The sequence below is a fragment of the Crocuta crocuta genome, unplaced genomic scaffold, assembly GCF_008692635.1.
Source record: "Crocuta crocuta isolate KB4526 unplaced genomic scaffold, BGI_CrCroc_1.0 scaffold102, whole genome shotgun sequence".
Classification (NCBI taxonomy): Eukaryota; Metazoa; Chordata; class Mammalia; order Carnivora; family Hyaenidae; genus Crocuta; species Crocuta crocuta.
This window is the reverse complement of record NW_027530019.1, coordinates 9,819,780-9,839,220: the sequence shown is the minus strand read 5'-3', so window position 1 is coordinate 9,839,220 and position 19,441 is coordinate 9,819,780. Positions and strand designations below refer to the sequence as shown.

The 19,441-nt window shown below is 47.0% G+C and overlaps 1 protein-coding gene across 9 annotated transcripts in view; it reads right to left on the bottom strand.

Annotated features, from left to right (window-relative positions):
• The window catches only part of FRMD5 (FERM domain containing 5), a 316,709-nt gene that overhangs the window by 15,527 nt on the left and 281,741 nt on the right, over positions 1 to 19,441 (bottom strand). For all 9 annotated transcript variants that reach the window (XM_077764516.1, XM_077764513.1, XM_077764519.1 and 6 more), the window contains exons 5-8: positions 15,526 to 15,623; positions 12,995 to 13,118; positions 9,896 to 9,983; positions 1,785 to 1,873 (exon numbers count right to left, since the gene is read on the bottom strand). In XM_077764516.1, the coding sequence (XP_077620642.1) occupies positions 1,785 to 1,873; positions 9,896 to 9,983; positions 12,995 to 13,118; positions 15,526 to 15,623 (399 nt within the window). The remainder of the gene's footprint in view (positions 1 to 1,784; positions 1,874 to 9,895; positions 9,984 to 12,994; positions 13,119 to 15,525; positions 15,624 to 19,441) is intronic.

The following is a 19,441-nucleotide window of genomic DNA, read 5'->3' as shown; positions in this document are numbered from 1 at the left end:
TCATACACATACAGAATAAATATCAGTTGATTAATATGGAAAGGAACACACCGATCATCTAGGCTTCAACAAGCAAGATAGGAAATTAGGAGAGTTTCTGTTGGAAGTGAGGTTGGGTTTTACATCTATTATTTAAAGCTGAGACACAATGAAAAGCAGACTTCCTGAAGAAGTATAATGTGAGAGAAGCCACAGAATGAAAAGTTTTTTAGGAGCATCAGGTGAGCATCAGAACTTCTGGGTGGAGAAGGATACTTTAGGGACTGCAGGTCCCTGAATAGGTGTGTCTTACTTGTTTCTAGCTACACATGCCCCCTACCAGGAACCTTATGAGACAGGCACCCTGGTCAGAGAGTAGGCCAGGATCTAGGCCATCTAAAGAACATCAGACAACCCAGCTATCTCCAGGAAGCAAGGGCTCCTCACTAGGAGAGTGGTGCCCTGACCCTACTCATTGTCTTTTTATGAAGAGTATTTTGTTGGACCCCAATCCCTTACCATTGTCACCCAGAGAGCACAGTGAGTGGGCCAGCTTCAGAAGGCCTAGCACACAGATGTGTTGGGGTGTACCCTGTTACTCAGTGCAGCAGCCTGCCTTGTGAAATGGCTGTTTCCTGGGGGATGGGACCTGGGTGGTCATGTCTGGCGGGGGCGGGGAAGAGTTTCATTAGCACTCTGGTTGATGATCATATTGCCAGTCTGCACAAGAGCAATAGGGTTGGAAAGGTGGTGTTTGTCCACAAGCTCAGTGGGGGAGCTCAAGAGGTCACAAGAAGACACCCTGTAGCACCCCCACCAGAAAGCTTGCTGGGAAGCAGCTTTGTCCTCAGATTTCCCATCAGCTCTTCTGGAGAAGGCAAAGGAATGAAGACCTGAGCAAGCTTCCGCAGCTGAGTTTTGTTGGGTAAGGTAAGCCATTTGTGGGTAAGGTAAGCCATTTGTCCAAGCCCATGCGAGGAGTTGGCCAGCTTATACTTGCCAGTCTAAGGCCAAAAAGGTCCAGAAATCATGGGGACTTAGTAGAACATACAGCATGTTCTGATGAAGCTTAAAGATGTTTGTATGGTCCAGAAAAAGGGACTCCAGGAGAGCCAGATGTCCATCAATAAGCCAGTCTGTGCTGCATCGGCTCCCGTCTAGAATAGACCCTGAACTGACAGGGTGGAGAGGAAGCAGTTCAGAGTAGCTTCAGCTGAGGTAGTGGCTCTTGCCTGCTAGAAATGGGAGTGGAGGAAGGGAGAGGGGAGCAAGGGTGGGGATGTGACTCCTGGAAGCTGAAGACACCTAAGGCCTAAAGAGGGACAGGGAGACAGGGCAGCATCTGTGCTTGTGCAGGCAGTGCCCAAAGTGGGGGTTGGCCCGAGGAGGGTGTTTTGCCAGAGCCACAGGATAACATGTATCTGCCCAGGGTTAAGCCCCTCCTTCGTTAGGCCAGTGGGTAAGGGAATAAGCACCCATGCAGATGCTATGGCCCTCAGTGGGGTACAGTCCCAAGGATTTTTGCTTCCCTAACACTGGCCGCAGCCCCAGGTCTTTCATCTTACCCAGAAATCAACCCTCCACACTATGTCTCTGGAGAAGCTGTTGGCTCTCAGGAACACCCCTTTGGAAGAACAGGATCCCTAGGCAGAGACCACTACCTCGATCACTTATCATTATGAATGCAAGGCTTTGGAAAGGGCTCAGAACCATAACTGCCCAATCACAGACAAAGGACGTGGGAACCATAGCCCTCCCCAGTTGGTGAGGTATAAAAAGCCTGTTTTGGAAATGAAGATACTCACCATTTAATGAAGTGGACCCTCTTGTTTCCTTGCAGAACGACAAACCCGAAAGGAGTGAAGGCCAGAAATGCAGCATTTCCTGACACATCCTGCAACAAAGAAAGACCTCTTATCAGAGTGACGTAGGCATATAGGTGTAAGGGCAAGAAATGAAGTTGCTCGTCAGTGATACAGGGTTAATGCTTGGCAGTAGGTCACAGAGGGAAGGGCACTTGGACATAACAGGCAGGCTACTTACTTTCCCTAAGCCTCAGCGGCTTTAATTGTAAGTTGTAACCAATCTTAGAAGGCTGCTGTGAACATCCAAAGAGAATGGCAAACCCTCACACATTGTAAAATGGTATAGTCACTTCGGAAAGCAGTTTGGAAGCTCTTCAGATTGTTAAAAAGAGTTATTATATGAACCAGCAAGTTCCACTCCTAGTTGCCCAAGATAACTGAAAACACACATTCACACAGAAACGTGGCTGTGAATGCTCATGGCAGATTTTTCATAGCAGCCAAAAAGTGGGAAACAATCTAAATGTCCATCAGCTGATAAATGATAGAAAGTGTAGTGTATCCATACAGTGGGATATTATTCAGCAGTAAGAAGGGATGCAGTACTGATACCTGCTATAACATGGGTGAACCTCAAAAACATTGTGCTAAGTAAAAGAAGCCAGGCACAAAGGTCACATGTTGTAGGATTTCATGTATATGAAATGTACAGAACGGGTACAACCATAGGGACAAAAGATTACTGGTTTCCAGGGCTGTGGGGAAGGGGAGATAGATAGGGAGTGACAGCTAATAGATACAGGTTTCTTTTCTGGGAGATGAAAATGTTTTAAAGTTAGATAGTGGTGGTAGTTGCATAACTCTGTTACTAAAACTAAAACTACTGCATTACACATTTTAAAAGGATGAATTTTACCATATGTGAATTACATCTCAAAAAAGCTGTTATCAGAGAGAGATAATGAATGGCGGTTATTATTACAATGGCCCCACACACTGGGCTCCCTCAAAAAGTTTTGCTGAAGAAAAGATAAGAAGCAAGCAGCTAAGGTGAATAGCTACTGTCAGTCCTGTGGTGCCTGAATCATCAAAGAAGCCTCCTGGCCACTGGTTACTATCGGTTGGTTAATACTGGGCTTGAGGTTCTGCTGAGCCAAGAGGGGAGAAGCTGTAGGTCATAGCTCCCTCACGTGGGAAATGAGCTCCCTCAGGGCCTGGTTGGCATGGGGTGCAGAAAGCAGGCTGATGGGTTGAGTTCTCTCCGAGGAACTTCCTTCGTGACAGGGGCCTCAGGGAAGAAACTGCTCTGTCAGGGCGTGAATGTGCTCAAGTGGCCAGAAAATTATGCCAGGACGTTGGTCACAAGTGCATGTAGGGTATGGCTTCCATGGTGCCATGGGGTCAGGGTCAGGCACCTAGTGTGAGGCATCCAAGTGGGGGCTGTGGCTGTCAGGCTCCTAGTTTTTCCCACCTTCAAGTTTTGGCTTCCTGGCACACATCTTCAGTCTGATCAGATCTAAGAATAAGAACAGCGGGGTCTCTGCAGGGCCCCATGAACCTTGATCTGAGGAAGAAATGCAGTTTTGTCTTAAAACTCTTAGAGTCAAGGTTCCAGGTGTGAACACCTGGGCCCCGGGAATAAACTAAGTATATGTTTTGCAAACATTTGCAAACATTTCCAATTAATGTATTGTTATTATTGTCCTTTCCTCAGGGTCTTTCATGACCCCAACACTTGGCCGCAAGCACAATGTCCTTCAACCCAGGCGCAACAGCAAAAAGCTGTTTAAAAATAACCCAAATGGAGATACTGTGAAGCCACGGGGCTGGTTTTCCTCCTGCTTGTCATCAGTGCTTGGTGGTGGTTATTAATATCTAAATGCCAGCACTGCACAAAAACACGCTCCCTGGCTGGGGTACCCACACTAACCCAGACATGGTGAGGGAAGGCTGTCTGCCTCCGACAGGGGGGGCACTGGGAGGCCTTCTGCCCACTGTGCAGGACCCAAGGAAGTCTGGGAACTGTAGGCTCAGAAAGACAAACACTTGAGGGTAGACGTCTTGACTTATTCGTATTCACAGGACAGGCCTGCAGGAAATGTTTATCGGATGAATGGGTAAGACAAGGAGGTGGGCCAGAAGGCCTGGGCGGTGGGGGGGTGGGGGAGGGAGTACACACAGGGGCAACAACAAGGGAAGGCACAGGTGCAGCGGAGGTCGGGAGGGTGTCTTACAGTGTCTGACAGAGAGGAAAGGCCTAGTAAGAATAGGTGGAAGGATGGAAAGAAAGGGTCAGGTCAGCAGAGGACTGTGGGCAGCTAGAAATAATGGGTAAAGAGTAGGGAAGGGAAGGGCCTCCACCTGCTTCTTGCACCCCTGACCCCTGTGGGCAACAGGGCAGAGGAGGACCTGTGTTGTGACCACAGTGTCATGGGCCTTGTGTCAGGCCACACAGGCTCAGGCTCTGGCTCTGTCTTGGCCACTCACTACCTGTCCCTTCATTTCTCTGTGTTTCACATTCCTCGTTGCAAAATTAGGGTTGAGAATATTATCAACATCTTAGGTTGTGCTTAGCAGGCACTCACTACATGCTACGGGGAGCATTGTTGTTAATATGAGTTTGGTGCTGTTAATACAGAATCTTTTTTTTTTTTAAATGTAGTATTTTAGTATTTTTCCTGATGCTGATGGATTTAAATTTTGCTAGTTAAGAAATGAGGGTGTGGGAAGTTGGGGCAGAAAGAGAGAAGTCACTCGTTGGGGTCCCATGGAGAAGGGGGATTTGGGTGATACATTTGGGATTTGGGGTAAAAGTGAAATAGGCAGAGGAGGAAGGAGACAGGCTGTGACAGATTCATGAGGGTCATCCCAGGGACAGGCTCTCTGGACACAGCACAGGGTAGAGTGGGTCCTCCCACTAGCTGGGCAGCACTGGCTGTTGGCACTGTCCATCTGCACCATTCCAGACACCTCCGGGCTGGCCTCTGGGTGAAGGCAGGTGTTGGAGTTAAAGGGGAATTGCCTCTCCTGACCAGGCTGACTGATTTAGAACAGGGAGCAAACTGAGAATAAACCCCAAATAGATGCCACGTCATTCCAGGAAGTAATAATAGCACCTTGAGCAATCCCAATCCAGTCTCTCACATGGAGAGATCAGTTTTCCAAACTGCTTCCAATGCAACGTTGTGGATGAAGACTGCCGCAAAGCTGGGCACCTGGGTGTCCACAGAGGCCTGGGCATCTGGAAGGTTTGCTGCTTGTCTCTGGCATGTGAGGAGCAGGACTTGAAATTACAGAGAGAAGCCTCACATCTACTAGCATTAAAAAAACACAAACAGGCAGCCACGTAGACACCTCTGGAACCTTCCCAGTTTCTTCCATCTAACATGTCATTCTCGTTGGTAGCCTGCCCGTGGGATGTGTGGGCAAAAGGACAAGTTACATGACAAGAAGAGAATTGAGGATGGGAGAGACATGACACAGGAAGCGGTAACCTGTTCCTCAGATCTTCCATCTTATCAAGCTGGAGCCTATCTTTCCTCTTTGTTCTCTTCCCATCCCGACGAGATCAGTACCCACAGGACTGAACATTAATGGATCTGAGAGGTGGAATAAAAACTCAGGTCTTGACAGCCACACAGCAGATCTTGCTGATCCCATTCTACATCAGATAATGGTCTAAAGTATTTGGTTTACTTCTGCAGTTGTGAGGTACAAGAATCACTTTCAGTTTTTCATCCTTGTGGAAAGAGCTTCATTATTGGTTTAGGACTCTAACCCTGCTTCTTTGCTCTGTGACTTAACTTCTCTAAGCCTCAATTTCCTCATTTCTCAAACGAGGGCCATAATACATACTTTAGGAAATACTCCTTCTATCTGATTTTAGGGTGATGGCCTAAATGACTTACTGCCAAAACATGGCCAATGTTGGTTTTTCTTGGAGGGGCTGGATTTGTAGAGAGTCGTTTCACATGTTCAAGTAGAAACCACCATTAAACTCGACCTGCATCAGTTTGATGTCATCAAAGGCTCCCCCTAAGATGATTGCTCTGCCCACCTTTGCCCAGTCCCCATGGGTTCCACCTCTGGATACAATGAAGTTGCCTTCTGCCTGCTGCTGCTCCAGAGGACATCCTAGGTATGAGTCAGAACCAGGGCATCCCTTTGACATCATCCATTCCCCTCTGTAACCTAAACTAATTCAGTGTAAGTGGATAAAGTCTTTATTTTAAACCTTAGGGAAGAAGATTCCTAATGGTCTTCCACACACTTATGCCCATCCCTGAAAGCTCATAGCTAGGAACCTTACATTAAATCAGTCATGAAAATCACACAGTTTCAATATACTTAAATGTGGGGACAAGAAACTAGATAGAATGGAAATTAGGAGGCAGCCCTGTAAGAGCCTTGGCAGCACCCCGTGAAAGATCAGAAATGTAAATCTTGGAATATACTTGCCACGTAAGTGGCTTTAGTCAAGTTCTTCATCTCAGCAGTAAGCCCACCGTTCTCTGCACTGTGCAGCCAAGAGGGGCCCACTTGGGGATGAGGGTGAGTCATCACCAATCCTTCTTTATTCTATTTCTCTGAGGTCAGGGGCAACTTGTCAAGAATGGGGAAGGGCTTTTATTTAGAAAGCTGATTTTAAGGGATCAGAGGAATGACACTGTAATTTTATTTGTATGGTTGCTCTAACCTATATCCTGCTGAAATCAATTTTTTCCTGGTCTGTACAGAACAGACATAAAGCCACTTGGTGACCTTACGTTAAATTTTTCTATGGTGATTTCAGTAGTGCCATAGGTCCTCTCTATATCGGAGTTGGTAATGAGTCCTGCTTTCTTCCTTAATAAATGCCATCTCCCCAGAAGGAAGACTAGGAATGGTAACTGAAAAAGCACAGCACTGAGAGACAACTCTGGGTTTGAGTCTGAGTACTGCCGTTACCAGTAACTCTGAACATGTTAGTTGGTCCCTCAGAGTCTGTGTTCTTATCTTGAGGACAAGAACATCATCTTGGCAGTGTTATAAAGATGAAATGAGATGGTATATGTAAGTGCCTGGCACGTGCAGCTCGCAGTGGATGGCACCTACATGACTCATGATAAGTCTGGGTACGGCTGGGTGTCTGTGATGGGTCTGGCCACTCCATAAACCTCAACAGGGTAAGAAGCCACAATCTGAGCCTACAGGAGATCCAGGGGAAACAACCAGTCCCAGGGGCCCCAGGAAGGAACAAGATGGTAGCTGAGGCTGGAGAGCTGGGGAACAAAGGCAGCACTGTGCTGCCAGGGGTTTGCGCCAGTCTCCTGCTCCAGCAGCTGTAGGCTTCGTCTGCTCGGGGCTCCTGTCAGGAGATGGGAGCTGAGGGGAGATGGAGAGAGCTCAGGACAGCATGTGCAAGTTCAGAGCCTGGATATTACTGTAAGCCAGCCTGCTGCTGGAGACCTCTGCCTGTCCCACCTAACATTGGTAGGATCTCGTCTTCCTGGTCCCAGGGCCAGACAAGGACACTTTGGGCAGAAAGAAACCATCAGTATGGACAGGAAGAGCAGCAGCCTCTTAATCAGTCCAGGAGAACAGAGCCCAGATGAAGCCTTGTTCTGCTCTCATTTAATTATCAAAACGATTCCTCTTCTTCTGTCCTCCCTAGGGCTGTGTGCCCCAGATTCCCTGGGCCCAGTAATTGCCTCTCTGTTAATAGAAATCATTGGTATTTATTACACCTAGTGCTCCAGCTTATTTCAGATCTCCTTGTAGCAACATTAAGGCGAGTGCCTAGTAGCATATCACCAAAGTAACCCTACTTAATGACAAGAGTAAAGGCTCCTGAATCGTCCTAGTTCAGCAGGGCTGAAGACAGCGTGAACTGCAGCTCAGTAGAGATGAGCTGAGGGGCCATGTGTGGGGTCTGCAGCAGGGCCCTGGCTTGGGTGAGCAAGAGGTGTAGGGCCTGGGAACTAGGGACTGGAAGGGATCATGCCCACCATCTCCCCAGAGAGAGTCTCCTGGGGGCTTCTGTTCCTTCTAGGTACAAAACAAAGGGGAAGTGACTTGAGTTCGAATTCTTATTCTACTGCTCAAGGCCTTGTAAACTGCGGCCGCCTGGAGCTTTCATCTTCTTACTTTATAAGCCAGGAGGAGTAATATCCATCTCCCAGGGCTGACATGAGGATTAAAGGAGAATAATGTTCTCCATGGTCCAAGGAGAACCATGGAAGGTATGCCACAAATGTTTCTTCTCTCCTTCCTTCTAGGAGTTGATGCTGTGGGGATGGAATGATGTGAGGGATTGGGCCTCACACAATGCCTGGCATTAATAGGGGTTCCTTCCTGCAGCCTCTTCAGCCTGTGTGTCCAATAAAGGACAAACTCATCAAAGATGGGGCTGAGCCAGGAGCCCCAGAGTCCTAGGGTGCACATGGACTTGGGCTAGACACCAGACTGGCTGCCACTATAGCTTCCAGACCCACAGGCAACAGTGGAGAATCCCACCCACCTCTGCTCAGTTGTGCTCAGGTTCACTGTCTACCATCTATCTGCCCATTCTCTGCTGTCAGATGTCATCCTCACCCAAGGACTCATCTCTGAAAAGATGGGTGCCCTGTGTGGCCTCAAGGGGCCTGGGCAGGTTTGGAGGTGAGCTGGCACCTAGAGACAGACAGCTGTCTCTAGGCCCCTATGGATTTTAAGGTCCTGAAGTGACTCAGCAGTTTGTGAAGCACAGTCACTGAGTACCTGCTGTGTGCTTTCACACAGGTGAGGAAAGCAAGGCTCAGAGAAGCCTGCAAAGGCCTCAGAAAGAGATCAGTGCTGGAGCCAAGGTCAGCTGACTCTGCAGCTCTCTTCAGTCCTATGCAGGCCCCCTACCGATACTATCTGAGCAATTAATGGAGGTTAAGCTACATCTGTCATGCAATGGCAATATTTAGGAAGCTTTGCTAATTCATTTATAAATATAACCATATGGTTTTTTTTTTTTTGTTTTTTTTTGGTACAAACAGGCATGAATGTGTTTTCTGACAGTGCTTGCCCCCAAGAACACGGGAGTTATCGGGAAGTAGGCTGTGCTGGTGGGTAGGGAACTCTGGGGGGTGGGAAAGGTGACCAGGGTTTCTAAGTTACCAGGATGTTCTAAAAGTTCGTATTTGAAGTTTCAGCATCAAATCCTATGTAAGAACAAGTCACCATCACCTTACCAAGAGGCCAAGGGAAATGCAATTCTGCCCCTACATCATTGGGTTCCTTGCTTTCTATTCTGTTCTTTTAATTTTTGTTGGAAACTTCTAGTGTCCCCTCACCTGTTAGGAAGAAAAGGTCAACATCCACCTGCTCCCATGGGATACTGGCTCCCTCAGATCAGTTTGAGAATCTGGTAGTACTGGTGCCTCTCCAGTAACAGAAAGAGAGAGGCAAAAATCCAGAGACACGGAGGCAAAGATGAGAGTGTCAAACCAACTAGGAGGTGGAGATAAAGTGGAGGGGACACAGCGGTCGAGAGAGAAGAGGCCATGTGTCTCAGCTCTTCTCCACAGTGACTGTGGCTGCTTAAGCTCTTCTCCAAAATGCCAGACACATGTGAGCAATTACAGAGGTTTCCTCTGGGCAGAGCCTCCCTGGCTGGTTCCTGTCTCACCCTCCCAGGCGAATAATGGAATTAAATGCGACTCCACTGCAGTTCCGCACAGTGAGTTACGCTGCTGCAGTCAATAAAACCCACTCTTGGAAAGAAACTAGATTACAGGTCAGGGAAGGGTGGGCAGTCCGCTGAGCGGCCTCTGATCATTCCCTGTGGGGGGCCTTCTACACTCCTCTCTTCATTTCCACCAAATTACCCACTGCTGTCAAAGTGGGGTCCCAGCTTTGGATTTGTTATTTAGATTGACTTTGCCTGGGACCCTCTGACATTGATGTGGCACCACAAAATTAAGCAGCATGGAAGCCAGGGGAGTTTTCAAGAGATGATACATTTTTTTCTTTCTAGCATCTGTCACTAAAAGAGCCGATTGACCAGATCCTGCAGATGGATGGCACAGGCATGTGCTCCTTTCCTGCCTGTTGCCCTCCGGAGGAGGCAAGGTCAGTGCTGTCTCCGACCACAGGGGTCTTACCTTACACGGGTGAGGGTCCACTCCATACGTCTCCAATGTCTGTGCTTTTCTTAAAAAGTTCAGCTCTGATGTTGCTGGTGTTTGACCACTGGAATAAAGGAAATGAGATGATTTCAGGGTTTCCTGTTCTCATAGATTCCTGAGGTAAACTTTCCATTAAGAAGAGCTCAGGGTAAGTCTTACAGCCCAAGGTTCCCATAGAGTGTTCTCCCTGCCCTGTTCCAGTACCAACTTCAGAGACTCCTGTCTGGGGTCAGAAACTCAGATGTCTGCAGACTGAGGCTGGCTACATAATGAATGACACGGGCCGGGACGAGTGTGTACAGGAGGGAGTGGGGGTGTTGGGGGGACTATGGCAAACTGGGAAGTGCTACCCCATCTAAGGAGGGCAGCTGCTCCTTGGCTCTACTGTAGTCCTGTGGGAATGCAGGGCCCAGCACCACTGGATGTGCTTTTCAGAGAGTCGTCAGGAATACTGATTTTTATGTAGTATTTCACAATTTTAAATACCCTGGAGGCAAACAAAACATACTTGTAAGCTGACTGCTGGCCATGGGTTTCTTGTCTGTGGTCTAACTGAGACTGAAATACAAAGCAGGGGCCTGTATATCTTGCAGGTGCCACCCAACCCTCTTCCTTTACCAGCAGGGAACATGGGAATGGAGGGTGAAAAGACCCAGCAGGAGACAGTGCTGAGCTCCCCAGATTCCACAACAGTGCTGTCTGTCCATGGGGTGATGACTGTGAAAGGAAGAAAGCAGCTCTGGTGCCCAGCCATCTGAAGAAGGGGTCTCTAGCATCATTCCCTTCCCAGCTGCCTTGTGAGCACGTGCTTTCATGAGCTCCACACAGAACAGGTCAGTGTCTCCTCAGGCCCCCTCAGGGCCCGGAGCCCTGGTGGAGCAGACACACTCCTGCAGATTAAGTTTCACTGTGAGGAGGGGTGGGCAGTTTGTCAAGTCAACAGCGAAGGCTGGTGGGCGGGACTGAAAGTTGCTCATGTCTAAGTTCATTATTTGTCTCGAATAATATGGGTCAGTGCAGGAAGACAAGGAGAAGCATGCCAGATTCCGCCTAGTGTCCCTCTAGGTGTCAATCAATCAGCACATTTATGTGTGAGTCTCCAGTCTGTCTGTGTAAAATCTACCAAGAAATACAACACATAGTCTGGGCCCTCCAGGAACTCATGTTAGAGTCGGAGGAAGGAAACACACTTTTACATGCCAGAGACACAGCCAGCCTGTGCAAATAGGCATTATGTTGACTGCAGATTCCCACATCTGCCAGCACACCTGAGGCACGGAGAAGGTACCTGGGAAATGTTTGTGTGGCAGGCAGAAGGTTGGGCAACAGGGGCAGCTGAGCACCGCTGCCCCTTCCAGGGAGCTTCCTCATTCCCTGTCTGGAAGCTGGAGGGTCTTGTGGGCTCCATCCAGTCCTGGAGTCGGGCTAAAGCTCCAGGGCCCTCAAAGTGGGCATCGTTTCCTGAGGGATCCCCTGTCTCCTACTAGGTTTCTGGACAACTGTCCCCACTGCTCTGACACCTCCTAAAACCCTGCTGGCAGTGCCTCCAGGCTGTCCCAGCAAAGCCCTGTTGTCTCTGAACAAACCAGAAGCCCTCTCAAAAGTCCATGTTTGTTCTGACCTTTACCACAAGGGGCCGCTGTTTCCCTAAGAATGATGGGAGGAGCCGGCTTGCTTTGAGAAGGACACACCAGCACCTGGAGAAGGATGGGGGGAGAAGGATGGAGTGGGGGGAGAAGGATGGGGAGCCCCTAGGATTCCACCTCTGATAGGTTTCCCAGTCCTGCCACACACTGTAGGCAGGTGGTCTGCTTGCAAAGGCTAAGGAAGCTGTGGGGACAAAACTGTTGGTAGACTGTTTTGAGTGTAGGTGAAAGATTTTGTTTTGGGTTGGGGGGGGACGTCAGGGGGTCAGGGTAGGAACTAGTTTAAGCTTAAATATTAACACTAGAAATTTCTCCCCCCACCCCCCGCTTTGGCATTATCCTTCCCCAGAAAGGTAATTACACAAACATTTAAAAAGATTTCTAAAAATTGTAAAAATTTTCTAAAAAGTGTACTAATAAGGTGGCACATTTTATTTTGCAGTGTTGCATTGTATATGGCCTTTTTATTTATAGTTTATCAGTTTGAGGTATAAGTGCTCCAGAATGCCACACAAAGTAGAGCCCATACAGTCTATTGTTGCTTTAAAAAAAAAATTTTTTTTTTAATGCTTAGAAAGAGAGAGAGAGAGAGAGAGAGAGCATGAGCAGGGGAGGGTCAGAAAGAGAGAGGGAGATACAGAGTCTGATATAGGCTCCAGGCTCTGAGCTGTCAGCACAGAGCCCGACTTGAACCCACCAACCGTCAGATCATGACCTGAGATGAAGTCGGACGCTTAACCGAATGAGCCACCCAGGTGCCCCCTATTGTTGCTTTTTAAAAAATCAATCTTTGTAGAGAATCCTATATCATGTGGTTGAAAGGACACATTAATGCTACTTTATGAAATGTGGCATATTCTGAAAAAACTAAGAGAATCTGAGGAGGACAAGCCCCCTGCTTCTAGGTGTTTCTCTGACCCCTTCCTCTATGCAGGGCTGTGGGGTTGGGTGAGGCAGTGCTGAAGACACAGTCCCTGAACCAAGAGCTCTCAGGGCACTCTTCAGCGTTTATGAACTAGGCCAGCCCTGCACAGTCCCATTCCCTGAACCAGAAGCCACCTGTCACACTGTCACAGACTGAAGGCAGAGGCTTGCCCATGTTTCACATGCCTCCTCTCACCTTTTTTCTCTTTTGTTTTTTTTTAATGTTTTTTTTCCTTTTTTCATTTTCCCCAGTCCATGCTTCTTCCTCTGTCTCTTCATTTATCTTAGTGAAGTGAATACCTTTCAGAGGCCAATCCCTCTCTGTTTTCCATACAATATGATGTCCCTCTCAACCTTGGGCCTCAGCCTACACCATAGGGTTTGGGGTTGTGCTGTCACTGCAATGTTGAAAATGGCACATCCCAGAGTCAGGATGTGGCACGGGGCTTGCGTGCTCAGGCTGTGGGGGACAGAGTGTCCTGAGCCTCAACTGAGTGTCACATACCTGAGTTCTGTCTTGTGAATCTCAGCAATTTTCCTTTCCAGCTTCTCTGAATGTTTTGGGAAAAACTGGAATTTGGAGCTGTAGCCTTCAGGGTGTTTCCCTGGGTCATAATCCCCAATCTCCGCTTGCAAAAGGAAAGCAGAGTAAAACAGTTGTGGAGGTAGGTAAATCAGCACTGGTCAAGCAATAAGAGACGAACACATAGAGCAAAAGCCAAAGCACACACCACATTTCCAAAGAACAGTGGATCCTGAATGTGGCTGTGAGTCAGGCGGAGGGCGTGCCCCTCAGGACCATGCCCACCTTTGTTTTCCCAGGTGCGTAGCCTGGGTTGATATCAAGTCTAAGCAGAGACACCAGAGCCAAGCCTGTATTCTGTGGTCACCACAAGTAAATATCTAATATAGAAGAACAGAAGCCTGTATCACAGTCTTTATCCATTCAGCCTTGAGAAGAGGGACTGAGATCATTGCTCTTGGTGGTAGCACAAGAAACTGAACTTGATCGGGAAGAGAGCGCCTTTTTGGGCCTGAGCCATATCAGAAGTCTAAAGTCTCAGTTTTGAGGATTTTAGTAGGGACACGTTGACAAATGAGTCATAACCCAAACTCAGAACTCCACTCTCAGTCAAAATCAAATCAAATCAGGTGAGTACATTTGAGTAAATATTCATTGAGGGTTGACCATGTGTCAGGCCCCTCTGAGAGAACCTCAGAGTAGGAAGACTGTTTGAAACTAGTCTTTGAATTCCGGAATGCCAGGTCCTAAGGGTGATTTCCTAGCTTCCTGCATGGGGCACGGTTTCTCCTCCACCATTTGGTGAGAGAGTGTCCATCCCTAAAGCTGCCGGGATCTCAGATCAGTGAGCTTTGCGGAGAGTAGTGTGGTGGGCCCATGGCGCTCTCTACAGAGCAGATCAGAACCCAGTCTTCTGCACAGGAAGTGCTCCATGGGGAACATTGTGCCTGTGTTAGGAGGAAATATGTTAAGAAGTGCCAGCTGCTTTGTGTTTGTCCTTTCTCCTTTGTTAGTGAGAACCACAACCAGGGCCCATGAGAAATCTTGAAGGAAGAATGAATATTAAGAGGAAAATGTGCCCTCAACTCACAGCTGAATATTGTACTTGTACACACATATACTCATAGTGTCTTCCAAATTACCTGGGAATTTCTATTGTTCACCAAGAGACTAAAAGCTTCCCTGGGCCTATAGTCCAGAGTGACCTTGAGCCATGAAGTCATTTATTATGATTTTATTTAGAAAACTCCAAGTAGTAAACATCAATATTGGACATCAATTACTTTTTTAAAGAAAAAAGAAAAGAAAAATTCAATGTTGTCAGGGTAAAACTGAAGGAAATACTAGAATTTAAAATCTCACTTAACACCAGGTTTTCTCCTTTAAAAATGAAAGGGGCTCCTCTGGGTAGCTTAGAGTTGGCAGGCACCTTCTAGAGTTGCCTTTTAGGTGATTTTTTTTAAAAACAGGATTCTCAGAAGTCAAGCTTGCCATGTGTTGACTTTAACATTAAAAAAAAATTTTAATGTTTATTTTTGAGAGAGAGAGCATGAGCAAGGGAGGGGCAGAGAGAGACGGAGACACAGACTCTAAAGCAGGCTCTAGGCTCTGGTCTGTCAGCACAGACCCTGATGTGGGGCTCAAACCCACAAACTGTGAGATCATGACCTGAGCCAAAGTTAGATGCTTAACCGACTGAGCCACCCTGACTCAGGCATGCCTGACTTCTCCATTCTTAAGGCAGCTATGATATTTCTCTTAACAGATGAACTGAAGTTTCTTTCTGGCAAGCATTTTCCAGGTTCTCCTCACAAAGTAGCTTCCTGGAGTTCACAGATTTCCAATTAAGAGTTCAGATTCTTTGATAGAAACTTCATGATTTTAGTGTTGTAGTCCTGAACAGTCTGGGGACAGTTCAGGTCTAAGGACTAAAGGAAGCCTTAGAAGTGGCACTTAGGAGTCTCTGCACTCTGTGGAAGGAGAAGGCATCACATAGATGATGAGTGTACACCTTTCCTACTGTTCTGCAAAAAAAAAAAAAAAAAGCCAATCTGGGAATCCGCTGGATACAGACTCAACTCTACCTTATTAGCATATTAGGAAATATATCTGTTACTCGTAAACATTTCAACTTTGAACACTCCTGAGTGGAAAGGTCTCTGAGACACCAGAATTCTAAGGTACTTCACACCTTTGAGATTTGCATGGAAAGTCTAGGAAAAAATTGATTCAGATGACTCTCCAGAGTCCCAGTAACTCTATCAGCTAAGGGTGGAGGAAACCCCAAACAGAGTCACAGTGACCTGAAGGAGCCTGCAGGAAGACCTTAGGCACAGTTTAGGGTTGAGTGGTCAGAGCTTTCTGGGACTCAGGAGGATGGACAAAGCCCTCCAACCCAGACTCTGCTTCAAGTTAGATACTGTTTATATCCAAGAAGTAGTCATCTGTGGTAACTGAAATAATATAATCAGTACTTAGCATGAAAGCAAATACATCTTGTCAAAAGTCATTACCTTGAAGGATATAAGCTGCTAACAAGGCAGCATCTGATGTTTTACAGAGGAGGCGGCCATGGTAGAGATCCCTTTTGATCTGTAAGAAGACTAAATACCTGGAGAGAAAACAGAGGGTGAGCTATAAAAAATTTCTCTGATTGCTTTAAAGATACAACTTTGTAATATAAGCCTATCAAATTTTTTGTCAGGGCACTTTTTTTTACTACATTAAAAACAAAAACTTAAAACGGCACCAAAGAACAAATATATTTTCCATTTCCCTGAAGATTTTTTAAAGTACTTTGCCCTGAACTGATTTGGGATTCAATTCAAAACAACTCGTTAGTTTCCTTCAGGAGCTCAAAGCAGAAACGGTGCTTCCTGGCAAAAGCACTGTGTCTTCCCTCCCAGTGCTGGGTTTTGGAAGGAGCCAGCTCTGGCCCATTCTGTGCTGAAAAAGAAACCTGTGTCAGCAGAGAGGGGCCAACTGGGCCTCTCTCTGCCTTGAACTCTGGCTGATGTTTCTTCTTAAGCGGAACCATCCTCGGCTTGATAAGACAATCTGTCCATATGCAGAACAGCCTTTGATTATTGGCAGAGCTCAACTGGACCTCTCAGAATTTGGATAAGGTGTAAGAAGAGGCAGCACTAAAGGAAGCACAGAAACCCATGGCTAGCATTTCTTCAAACAGAGAAAACTCTCACCTCAGTGGAAGCAGGACATCAAGGGCAACAGCTGATAGTAGCTGATGTGTACTGAGCACTTCCTATCTGCCAGACCAGGTGTTATGAGCTTTGCATGCAGTATCTCATCTAACTCTCACTTAATAGTTTGAAATAGGTACTATTATCCACCCCTTTTCAGAAAAAATTTAATTCCAGTATAGTTAACACACAGTGTTGCATCATCCCTGCACCTTTTAAGAAAGGAAACAGAGGCTTAAGTGATTTTCTCAAGGGCACACAGCTGGGAAGTGGCAGAGTCGGGATTCACATTTAAGACTGTAAGACTCCTGAGGTTGGCTCTTAGTCACTGTTAAATGGCCCTCCTTTCATTATAACTGCTTTGTAGTTTCACAAGGAGTCAGGTGGGCCCTGTCACAATGCAATGGAAGAACTGGTGACATTTTGAAATGTCTTTACAAGGAGTAGGTGTCTGATGTTCACAACCTTACAGGTGCCCTGAGAAGAGCCAAAGTCAGGGGGATCACACCCTTAAGTGTGTCACCTACCACAGGGATGCCTTGGCAGGGGGCCTCTATGGTGACTTAGAAATATGCCCACAGATTCTTTGATACTCCTCATTTCTAGAAGTAGGGCTTAATTCTCTCCCTTTGGGTGTGGGTTGGACTTAGTGACTTTTTTCTAACAAACAGAATAAAGCAGAAGTGATAGTGTTTGAGACGGGTTATAAAGAAGAATCCTCCAGTCAGGCCTTTAGATGACTGCAAACCCATGTAAGACCTTGAGCCAGAACCACCCAGGTAAGCCAACTCTTGAATTCCTGACCCACAGCAACAGATAAATAATAAATGCTTGTCATCAAAAAAATTTTTTTATGTCTTTATTTTTTTTTTATTTTGAGAGAGACAGAGAGACAGAGAGCAAGCGGGGAGGAGTAGAGAGAAAGACACAGAATCTGAAGCAGGCTCCAGGCTCTGAGCTGTCAGTGCAGAGTCCAACATGGGGCCTTGAACCCAAAGACTGTGAGATCAGGCCCTGAGCCAAAGTCCGATGCTCAACTGACTGAGCCACCCAGGCACCCCATAAATGCTTATCATTTTAAGTGAAGTTTGGTGGCACTCTGTTAGCCATACATAACTACAGAATCTCTAGGGGAATAGTGGGAATGTAGTGAAATTCTCTTAAATTCCATCAGTCTGAACCAAAAAGAAGTTGGGCCCAACTAGAGGGTTCCACTGCTTCTGTTTTCAGGCTACAGAATAATACGGAGGATTCATGCCCAGCTGATCATGTGAAAATGCTCAAGAGAAAGAGGACCAGCGACTATGTAACTTGGGGGTGGGGAGGGTACTAGCAGGTGACTCTGAGAGCTATGGGCTTATAGATTCAAGTAATTAACAAAAAGAAATTCAGGAGCAATTAAACCTCTCCTAAAGTCCTGACACTCAAAGTGTGGCCCACAAATTAGGGGTGTGAACATCATCTGGGAGCTCTTTGGAAATGAAGAATATTAGGCTCAGCCTAGACCTACTGAATTATTTTAACAATATCCCCAGGTGATTTGCATATAGAGTTTAAGAAGCACTATTCTAAGAATTATTTGAAAGCATCCATCTAACCACATCAGGATGGACCACCCTCTTCAAACCAAAGGGAAGGGAAGTATTGTAGTCCAGAGGTTGATAAGAACTCTGCTCCTCACCACAACCTCCACCATCACCAGCAACCCCACTCTGCCACAGTGCTTGCCATGAAAGACTGAAAGAAGACATCATGTAGAGTGAATAATTAAGATGGACCTACCAAATCTACTTGTCTTCACTCTGCTCCTCACAGTAAAATGCCATACTTCTGAGTGGGAGAGAGGGAGGGTGGAAGGGAGACTAAGTGGAGAGGGAGACGGAGGAGGAGAGAAGGGGGAGGGTGGTTCTCTGCCTCTCACTGCTCTGGCTCCCACCTTCCCCAGGCTGTGGCAGGATGTGGAAGCAAATCTTTTGTCCCTTACTCACTGATCATGCCCTGGGTCTGAGTTCATACATCACTCCTTCTACAGCTCTCTGTTTGTGTCTACAATTCAGGGACAGCACATACTGGATTAAAGGAGATAGCTAAAAGGGACAACAAGGCTCTGGGCACTGATTCTCAATGTGGCGGTGAGGAGAACATCGCCCGGGGTGGGGGGAGAGCACATCAGAATCTGGGTGTGTCTTCTTGCTCCTAGGTTTGAAAAAAGCCCTGCTGGAACCTTCTCATTTGCTCCCTTCCCACCCAGGGGGGACAGACATGCTTCTCCTCACCCTGAGAACCATTATCTTTATGAGGCATCTTTATCAACGGGTGCATGGCAGGTGCCTCCAGTGAGCTGGAAAGGAAACAGGCTTTCCACTGCTGGGGCGAGGGGGGTTGGGGTGGCGATTCTTCAGACTTTTGGAGGTAGGACGGCTATAGGGGGGGTCAAGGGTAAGGCCACAGGAACATTGTTAAGCAATGGCGCAGCAGTTGGAAGGGGCAGGGGAAGGAGGGGCAAATCAACATCATAAAAAAGAAAAAAAAAGCACATTCTTTAGAAGACAAGAAGAAATGAGCTCATGACGAACATCCATAGGCCTGACCAGTGGATTCACTTCTTTATGACCTTGTGTCAGACACTATCACTTCTGCTTTATTCTGTTAGAAGTAAGTCACAAGTCCAAGAGAGAATCGACCAACAGCTTCAGGGGACAGAGTTGTATTAGGGGTCCTCCCTCCCTTTTCTGCTACAGTGGCTTTCATCAGGCTTCATGTTTTGTTTGCTGAAGGAGGTAACCAATGGCTCACTGTTGGACATGAAAATATACCCACACTATCCATAGCATCCTTAGACCTAATCTCAAGAGAACCTGGCACACTGTCCCCTGCCACACATGGGCCTAAGGTAGTCTCTCCTGTTGCCTGAGATACTGCCACTAGGGCCACTTTGTTTCCAAGTGAGATATCAGTCTACCGGGGCCACATAGCCTACCCAGCTCCTGATGAACAGGTTGGCTTGGTTACCCAATCTCAGAATAGGAGCTGTAGAGCCTAATTCTCTCACAGTAAGGAAACAGAGGCTAGACATGTAGAGTGACTTGTCTGAGGTGACACAGTGATCAGAATCAAAGAAGGCCTGACTCAGGGCCTAATGCTTTTCCTACATCCATGGTTATTCAGTTAGCTATCAGTTAGTGAGAAAGGGGCCCTGAATGCAGGCAAGAGAACTGTGTCATCAGGG